The sequence below is a fragment of the Pyrus communis genome, chromosome 11 (genome assembly GCF_963583255.1).
Source record: "Pyrus communis chromosome 11, drPyrComm1.1, whole genome shotgun sequence".
NCBI classification, from domain to species: domain Eukaryota; kingdom Viridiplantae; phylum Streptophyta; class Magnoliopsida; order Rosales; family Rosaceae; genus Pyrus; species Pyrus communis.
Window position 1 is genome coordinate 6,545,703 of NC_084813.1, and position 9,903 is coordinate 6,555,605.

General features: G+C 37.4%; 2 protein-coding genes across 2 annotated transcripts; both read right to left on the reverse strand.

The window, feature by feature from the left end:
* Positions 1 to 1,079: 1,079 nt before the first annotated feature.
* LOC137749153 (glucan endo-1,3-beta-glucosidase 14-like) lies at positions 1,080 to 2,982 on the reverse strand. The gene is made up of 3 exons (XM_068489267.1): positions 2,748 to 2,982; positions 1,362 to 2,395; positions 1,080 to 1,268 (listed from the first exon to the last, which is right to left on the reverse strand). The coding sequence occupies exons 1-3, from the start codon at positions 2,980 to 2,982 to the stop codon at positions 1,221 to 1,223; spliced, it is 1,317 nt and encodes a 438-aa protein (XP_068345368.1). The 3' UTR covers positions 1,080 to 1,220.
* Positions 2,983 to 4,405: 1,423 nt separating this feature from the next.
* On the reverse strand, positions 4,406 to 9,101 carry LOC137709362 (methyl-CpG-binding domain-containing protein 11-like). Its single transcript, XM_068448453.1, has 2 exons — positions 8,889 to 9,101; positions 4,406 to 5,610 (listed from the first exon to the last, which is right to left on the reverse strand). Exons 1-2 carry the CDS (start codon positions 8,949 to 8,951, stop codon positions 4,762 to 4,764), a joined length of 912 nt encoding a protein of 303 aa, XP_068304554.1. The 5' UTR covers positions 8,952 to 9,101; the 3' UTR covers positions 4,406 to 4,761.
* Between the last annotated feature and the right edge of the window lie 802 nt (positions 9,102 to 9,903).

Here is a 9,903-nt window from a genome sequence, read left to right on the forward strand (position 1 = left end):
GGAGGTAATATTTTTTTCAAATCAATATTACCTAGGGGAGCTTTGAGCTCTGTCCCAGGCCTGCAAATTTGTTCGTGTTTTACTCTATTACTCATTACTACAGGGTTAGATTTATTTTGGAAAGATTTTGTCCAATTAAATATTATTCCATGATCAGGAAGCAAAGAATGAAAAGTTTCAAGTGTTTTATTCTAACAAGATTAATGATTTGAATAAAATTATAATTTCTCGTAAAACATGTAAATTATCAAAGTTCCGTGAACAGGCAAAATGAGTACAATTCTTTGGGGGGAGACAAACCCCCACCCTTTAGCATGCAAATTTTCTTAAGGATACTATGCAGTTGATTCAACTAGGATCATCAACTCTAATGAGGGTTAATTTGTCATCAGAAGCTCTATTCGAACGAAGAGCGAAGACGGCACCAATGAAGAAGAACCCATTGAAGAATCTCAACACTCTCCTAAAGTTGAACACATATGCTAAAATTGCAAGGAGAATGTTGTCGATGGTTCAGTAAGGGATGAATGCTATGGAACACATTAAAGGAAATAAAGGTGACTATTGAAGGGTTCCCTTTTTCACTTGACTTTGTTTGTAATGATAGATATGGATATGGTAACTTTTTTGGTTACAAATCCTAATCATCAAAGGCTCAAAGTGGAAATTGAGCTTGGGAATTAAGGCATGAAAGGGATAGAAGAGTTTCATGGTGAAGCTAGAAACTCAAACGAAGGGATTTGAGAAAGACAAGCCGAGGCTGGGCTATTTAATAATGGATTGCTAAAAGATCTCACATTTGAATTCGATGAGTCTTGCCTTTTAGAGTAGCAGGTGTGGACCGGACAAAACAAGTGAATTCGAATTATTTAGCCAGGTGGCTATTTAATACAAAAATGAATCAAACAACTGGCTTCTTACTATTAGTCTTATTCGATACTTTATACGACATGTCAAGCGTGGCTTTATTGCTTTTGCATGCAGTCGTTGAATTTTTCAATCATTAAGTTATTTTATGAAAAAATATATATAAAAAAATAGAAACGAAAAGAGAAACAAGGTATTGTAAACAGCTGGAATATTATTAGAAAACCGTGAGCAAATTGGCTGTTATCTAACTTGATAATGGAATCATAACGTAAAAATAATGGAATTGGCTATACATGGACATCATGTTACAACATTAATTATGTGTTAATCGAAGAACCCTAAAAGACTAATTATGAAGTTAACAATAGAAGCAGAAGAGCTGCACAACTTGTGAAAACCTGAAAAACAACCAAATTTTCAGGCAGATGAGAAACAAAATTTAAAAATAAAGCTTGAATTACTAAAGATAGGAGTAGTCTTGAAACTCATACCTTGTAGTTAAGAAGAGATGATGATGCTGCAGAAGGTCCAACAAGTCCAGTGAAGCCAATGTCATATGAAATGCTCCCATCAGCTTTGAACAATCCGAAGTTCCTCTCAGACGTCGGCCCTGGCTTCAAATTCTCGTTGAACAAAGCAAAAATGTAAGCTCTCACAACCATCTTTGGCCTATGTGGCGTCCCCTTCTTCTTCAACAGCCGTTTGCGCAAGTTGTAGTTGTACGTCCTGGCATTTTGGACATTGGCTCCTGCTTCACTTTCGTCCCCGCGAGACGCCCAACCAGTTTCGGAAACTATGACCTCTGTCTTGTCAAATCCAGCCTTCTCCAGAGCAAAATACGCCGCATCAACCATTGCGTCAAACATGTTGTCGTAATGTAGGTTGGTTTTTGTATCATGAATCCCAGCATTTTTCTTGAAGAGAGCATAGTTGAGGTCAATGTGCTCAGGGTCGCTCTTATATGCCAGAAATGGATATGCATTTATGTAAAAAGGGGAATTAATCTGTGAGAAAAATTCCAAAAGCGGGTTCATGAATTGAGCAACATCTTCCTTGAAAATGCAGGCAGATGGCGGGTAGGAATTCGCGAACACAGCCTCCGAATGTGGACTCGAGACCTGAATGGAGGTCGCCAGATTAAGCCTGCTAAGCGCATTGTAAACGTTCTTCACTGAAGGCAATAAAACCTCCGAGAGTTCTATATCAGTTCCCCCCAATATCTCATTCCCCACTGCTATTCCAGCAATGTGCGTTCCCGGAATGTATGGCTGTACATTTTCTTTTATCCAATCCGTGGCGCGATCCTCGTTCACGCTGATATCTTTCAGGAACTGATTTCCAAGCCCTACAATTATTTCAATTCCCGATCCCTTGAAGGCGGTGAGGACTTCGTGATCAGCGTCATATATCCTGACGTTTTTTATCTTTGCCGCTTTGAGAAGCGTCACCACGCTGTGAGGCGAAGGTATATTGTCAGCGATCCTGCCATAGTTTACTCCGTATGTTCCAGTAAAAGATGCATCCACTAAACACAAAGAAAAATTCATGATCCAGAGAAGGTCACACACATCATTTAACAGACATGAGACATGAAAACAAGATCTTTGAACCAAAGCATGTAAGTTCAATATAGCACGGGAATCCAAAAAATAATTCGAAGAATGTAAATTCCATTTTATTAGCAACTACAAGATTTATCTTTGAAGCACATAAGATCAAGAGTTTCATATAAAATGAGGAACCTGTATTATAACAAGCGAACTGGTTACACTACGTGATCGTGTTGCATTATCACACAATAATTTCTATGCGACCATATAGTTCATGAAAGACCATAGTATACATTAAATTCATGCAGAAGATGAAGAAGAAATTACCATTGAGAAACGTAGTGGTGGAGAAGAGAAGAAGGAAGCAGAAGAAAGAGAGCTCCATTTGATTTGTGAATGATCTATTAACAATGAAAGCATTCCTTCTGTGGAAAAGGAATGTTGGAGATGACCTAATAAAAATATCTTGTAACCCAACAACGACGGCAACCTCAGTCAAGAAACCGCCCCGCCCGTAAGCGATCCTTTGGATGATGCAATACTTTTGCTTCAGGCATGCCATAAGAGGGTAGATTCTTAACCTTCTCTAGGTCCAGAGATGACGTCCAAACAATGCTGTGATTCGTGTGAACAAGAATACCAAGATTCTTAACCTTAATTTTACTACAAAGGTGACAAATGTTTTCTTGGGGGTGGGGGGCGGGCATGGAATAGATTCTTACTTTACTCTCACTTTTTTTCGAGTTTTAAACTGTCTATCTCAAATTCAAAGTATGCCTTTTCCCCTTTCTGGTCTTGTTTCCATCGGAGTGCTTTTGTCTCTCTCTAAAGGATCTTTCTTTGTTTGATATGCTTTGGGATGAATGGTAGTACCTTTCGTGGGAAAGGAGCATAACCATAAATTGGGAAAATGATCTTTTTTTTTCAAATTCATTTTCTACTCCTGCACAACCATGTATACTTTTAATCGATTTTCTTGTAATTTATTGAAATTAAAGGCCAGAAACAAATATGAGTGTGGATGAAGAAAAAAGAGTACGAAAGACATTTTTCTAAATTGGAGGTGTCCGTACTTCAAAATTATATTGCGGATAGAGTGAAACAAAAATATAGGAAATGTAATACAAATCAAGGCTTTGTTTCACTACAACAATATTCTACCTTAAGAGGAGGGAATAATCTAGTGTACGGGAATGAGATTAGGTTAGGACCGTTAGGTCACACAATACGGTCATTCACTAATTGGGTATTAACTCAACACAAGCTCTAATATGCCATCATCATCTATGTGTGTTGAATTTAAGACCGCTCACTTTACTCAGCTGAAGCACAAGCTGGTAGAAAATATAGAAGAAAAAGTGGTTAATAGAAAGATAAAAGATCTGGACAATAACAAGCAGGGAAGGAAAAACAATAATGCCACTTTTCATGGTGGTCCTGGTTTTTCAAATCGAATCAAACTCGTACGAGTTAAAAAAACTGGTCTGTTTTGAGTTTTCTTGTTTTGCCCTCCAATGCACATATTTGCACATATTCAAATAGCAAAACTAATTTGTGTACAAGTCTAGCGTTACAAAACGCATAATGTTGTGTTACATTTGACCCTCACCGTGTTTTGGGTCTAACATTTTCTCGTCTAATGGAAATGGGCTTACACATTCATGTAAGTCCATGTCCATTGTACCGGAAATGTCAGACTGGATAAAAAGTCCGACACACCTTTTTCTTACCTCTGCCCTCCTTATGCGATCTCATAAACTTGTACAATATCCAATCTAGGGTGAATGTGGTTCTCAGAACCGCTACAAACTGCACAGCAGAGCAAAACTGCAAAATCTAGTACCTAATGTTCCCTCCCCTTTTTATCAAAATTTGCAAAAACAAAATTCCTTTCCAAAAAATGGAAACAGCTTAGAACAGCGCTCCTCAAACAAAAGCTCTGGCGGCCGAACATTTTCAATTTTCAGAACACAAGCAGAACAAGATAATTAAAACTTTAGTCGCATTAACAAAGGAACAAGTTAACAAACAAAATGTACCAAGCGACCATCTACCGACGACTAAAACGCAACCGGTCCAATAAGTACCTCTTACATTCTACAATCTAACCATAATTGCAGAATCTACAAGTAAGACCTAGTCTACCAGACCGGTAGGTTCCCTAGATACAGTTAAGTCTAACATTAACATTAACATTACAATCATCCATAACTCCCGGCGTCACTGTAACAAAGGGGGCGAAACAAAGTTCAATGGATGTAACAGAATCCCAACTGCAATAAATGGTACAGAACATTCAACAGCTCACCGGAGAGGTGGTAAAGTATGTTCAGCTGCTCAATTATAGAGGGGCATCCGCTTGCGCCACTTGCTCAACCTTACCATTTTCAACAACCTCCCCATCCTTGGGCTTGACTTTCTCTTCAGCTTGAGCATTGCATTTCCCATCGTTCTCTGCTGCATCGTGTTTCATTTTGATCTCTCCGTCCATAGAAGGTGCGGTTCCATCCAGATTCTCTTTCTCTGCTGCCCCATTTGCTTCAACAGTCACAGTAGCTGTGTCATCCTGTTTCTTGTCACTAGTTCCATCTGCTTGTCCTCCCTCAGCTTGCGGTACATCTTCTTTGTTGTTTTCAGCTGCTTCCTCTGCAGGTTTTTCCTCTACTGCATCTTCCTTTTTCTCCTCACCTAGAGTTTCCTTAGCATCAGTCGGGGTCTTATCCTTACCATCCCCTGGCTTAGTCTGGTCAGTTTCTTCCTCAGTTTTTCCTCCATTGCCAACCTGATTTTCCTTCGAAGCATCTTTCTCTTTCTCAGCTTCTGCATCCTTCTGTTTCTCACATTCTGCATCTTTCTTCTCATCTACCTCTGCATCCTTCATTTGAATTTCATTTGTAGCATCAGCTTCTCCACTGGAAGCTTCCACTTTGTCCTTTGAACCTGATGATTTTCGGCCTCTCTTTTTTGGAGGCTCGCTCTCTGGTGATGGAGCAACCTTGACCTTTTCACTGATCCTAGCTGATCTCCTAGGGGTTTCACCAGTGCTCCAATCAAACTCTGATATTGCGGGGTTACCAGGATGTGCTTTTAGGTATTTCTCCAATTGTTTTTTACTATTAAACTCCTCTCCTGTCGGAGAAATGAATATGATCTCATTTTTCCTTGGTGTGCCTCCCTTCTTGGGCAAAAACTGCAGAACAAAGAGAGAAAATTGTCAGAGACCATATCCAAGAATTATGTAAAATAACCACATGGACTCAATTCAATTGACCGTCCTTGATATTACCAACAATATTTGCATGGACCATATTAAATGATTCAGAGAAGCCCACATCTTTAGGCAAATAGTTCTGCGGAATGCAATATAAGTGATTATGTGAAACAGAACATCGTTATTGTCACCAGAATATCATTCAATTTTCACAAGCTGTTTTGAGTAGGTTGTCTGCAAACTTTACCGGGATAAACTTCAATAATTTCAAAGGTTATCTGCATCTTTCTTCTCTATGTTTTAAGAATTCATAGCCATTTTAGGTTTGGATTAGTTTGTACATGTATTTTTTTATACTTTCAAGAATGATATGGATAAAGGTATGGGGGAATTTCTGAGATCATAAGAACTAGAACAATGACGATAAAGCTTGCAGTTTATAGGATAAAAATGTCAGTAAACTGAAAACCATTCACTTTTAGTCTTCCCCAAACATGTATGTATATATATATATATAGACACACACTTTAGCACTAAAATAACTTGCTATACTTTTGACATCTTCTTATTGTATCAAACATGTGCATCTATGTGCAAGTGTAAAGTAAATATTGAAAACATATAAAGGAAAGAAAAGAACAGGAAATATCAGCACATTAGAACAGTATTCATTTCAAATTCAGGTTACCACACTGGGTTGTTCTTTCTTTAAGGATTCTCGTCCTGAAGTTTCTGCTGCTGTTTTGGATGATTTAGTTGGAGTGTCTTGGACAAGAGTTGTATGATCTAGGTCTAGGGGTTGAGTTTTTCTTTTTTGTGTTGTGGTTGTTTGCGCTTTGTGCCCATTTTCTAACCCAAAAGGAAAAAAAAAAATTCAACTGAACCCATTCTCCAACATCGTAAATAATTAAGTGGTGTTCAAGATGAAATTCCTATTTTAAATGGTCAGTGCTGGGTATAAGCACTGTCATTTCCAACCAGAAAATACTCTTTGCCAGATGGTTAGAACGTAACAGCGGTTTGTCTGTTATAGATCTCAAATTTAATGAAATATATGGTTGGTCACCCAAAGAAAAAAAAACCAGAATTTCCGCATCTAGACACATTCTGCCCCATGTCAATATTACCCATTCCTTGTCCTTAGGAAGAGGAAGAGTAGACTAGCAATCACAACTCAGGACCCTTTACTACCAACTGCTAAACATTTGAAAAATTGATTACTTTTTGACAACAAAATATTTTTTACCGAAAGTAAATCAAGAGAAAATTGGTCATGCAGCAGCATAAGTTATCAATATTAGAAATAAAATAGCATGCTGGGAATGCAGTTTGAAGGAAGAAATTTTGAATTCCACGTGCTTACTTTTAAACAAGAAAATGAAAGGCAGAAGGAAAAGGCTCAGCCAAAATCAATATTTATTATCTTTAGCAAAGTTGTAATAGCTGATGGTTGCAGCAGAAAGTTGAACACACAGCTAGTTCAAAACAAAACACTGTCATAAATTAGGTATACTGTGATTTTCCCATGCTTACAGGATATTGCCTTTAAAACATCCTATATGAAGTTGATTATAAATCAAGTTCTGATATACGCAAAGGGTACACGACCTATTTTTATAGGACCCAAATCATCAAGTATTGGTGGTTCACTGAACACTGGTAGACAAATTTCAGGTCCACAACCTAAAGGGCACACATCAAATGTCTACTAATACTAATACAAATTTAACAGAAGCGATTGTAACGTAAGGCAGATATTAGGTTAAGCTAAAGCTGCTAGCTAGGGCTCCCAGATGGGAGTCCTAATCAAAACCGCTTTTGAAGTTAGTGTAGCATACAACTGAAAAACTAAATTAGTGCACTAACAAAATGGGATTCCTCATCAAAGCATGTCTGACCAGGTTCAGGTTCTATCTGACCTTGTAGTTAAACAACCCAGAGTATAGAGATGTGTACAAAAATTGGAATTGCCCCAAGCCTAAAATTTGTAAAATAACCAGTGATAGTGCAACATTAGGTTTGTAGGGTTAGAATGGTTTCTACAAAGGGGGGCTACAAATTATTTCCATACATGATCATTGTACATGATTCATAGACAAGAATGACTAAGAAAAAAAACAGAGACGTGTGGAAACGCCATTCATGACTTAAGTGAGCCAACTGTAACTGAACAAGATTTTTTCTTTTTGTCGAAAGTAACTGAACAAGATTTGATGTGATTAGATTACCTCACTAGTTTATTCATTAACGGACGACAGTTAACAGATTGAAAAATCAGTTATGACCTAGTGGAATCAAAACTACCTAAAAAATAACAAAAAGAAACCCGTTGGAGTGGGAAATAGTTTAAACTTTCTTTTGGAAACTTTCACAGCACCTATCGATATAAATGGAATCACCAGGGTGCAAATGTTGAAGAACATTCTTGAGTTCAGTAATATCAGGAGGGTCCTAAATTTGAAGAAAAAATTATAGTTTGAAGGATACGTGGTTTTTGGATAATTTCCCTCAAACCTTGTACCCGACAAGGGAATGGGTCATAGGGGTTCCTTCATCATACGAAAAACTAACAACTCTTAAGTTCAGGACCACCTCTAGCAAGTCTATCACACTTGCAATTTGCAACGGTGAAGGAAACCGGCAGGATCTATTAGCAGCTAATAACATTCAGCTATTATTAATTTCTCCTAGCTTTTTAGATTAGTGAACTTACAGAGTTACATTTCCTTTATCTGGAAATCGCTCGATTTTTACTTCTACAAGAGTAAGTTTTCCAACAAATTAACAGAGATTCCCACAAACCGCCAACAAAAATATTCTTTCATCTTACAGAATAAAATTATATATTCCTAATTCCTATATTTGAACATATAATTGTTGGGTAATCACCAAAATTAGCTACTAATTTACACTAACAAGAGCAAAATTATACAACAACAATCAGCACAGACCAAGTTGAAAGCAGAGCACTTCAAAGGAAATCTTAACAATTGAAGTTACTGCACGTATTTGGGCACACAAATTTTACTTCCATGAATTAAAATTCAAATGCAAAAGTGAAAACCCTAACTTTGAAAACCAAGCAATTCAAAAACAAAGTTCTGACTAAAGCTAAAAATTGAAGCAACTCCAGCAGAACCAGAGGCAGAACCCTAAGATTCGAAGCAAAAAAGAGCTACAACAAAATTATACAGCGTTCAAATAGAGCTACATATAAAATTTGAGAGAGAGAGAAGAGAGAGAGAGGAGAGAGAGACCTTCTTCTTCCAAGCAGGAGGAGCTGAGAGCTCAACAGAAACCTCATCCACTTTGCTCTCCATGTCTGCTGCTGCTGCTCTACCCTAAACCAAGAATTCGCCCAATTACTCAACCCCTCTCCTCTCCCTCGCTTTCTCTCTCTAAATACACACTTTCTCTCTCTAAAACGCTTGAAGTTGTGCAGTTTGTTCGTGTATTGTGCGGACTATGGACGTGTGTCTTTAGACTTTAGAAGCTCTGAGAAAAACCGGTTGGAGCTCCTTTGTCCCTCCCCTTTCCCTTTTTTTCTAATTATTTATTTATTTTGCTCTTTTCGGTATTAAAACCGTCACAAAAATTTTAACGAGAAAAAGGAAACTGTCAGAAAATCCAGCCACAACAAAAAAGGAAATTACCGTTAAATAGCGTTTTGATTCAATAATGTATCGTTGTGTAAGCTTTTCGTATAAATTTTTCCCGGACTTAGATAAGTGATGCTTTATTAATTTCCTGTTCCTATCAAAATCGGTTAACTTTTTTCTGGATTTTTTGGGATAAATATGATTATTTTTTTATAATTTTTAATTTTATTTTAATAATCTCTCGTTTTGGATTTAACTAACGTGACGAGGGGCGACTTGTCACGTGTTCGTGATGCTTACGTTACGGATAACGTTTTTAAACTGACCTACCTACGCTTTTGCTTCCAGAAGCTACCCTTTTATCAAGACAGAGAAAAAATAATGTAATTTAAAACCTATTTGTCTTTAAAACTAGATGGGCTTTCTAACAAAAAAATAAATGTAATAATGGGCTGAAATGGAATGCAAGACAAGGCCCATGTGACCACCCAATCTTAGGCAAAGCCCAATGTTTTTTAGATTCAGCCATCTCCTTCGAATTTCAACTTCATATAAATTTTCATTGAAGAAGACGATAAACCCTAGAAAGACCATTTGTTAATCGGATTTCAACTCCACCCCCTCAAAAAAAGAAAAAAAATAAATCATTTGTTGAAAAAGGCAAATGAGGTAT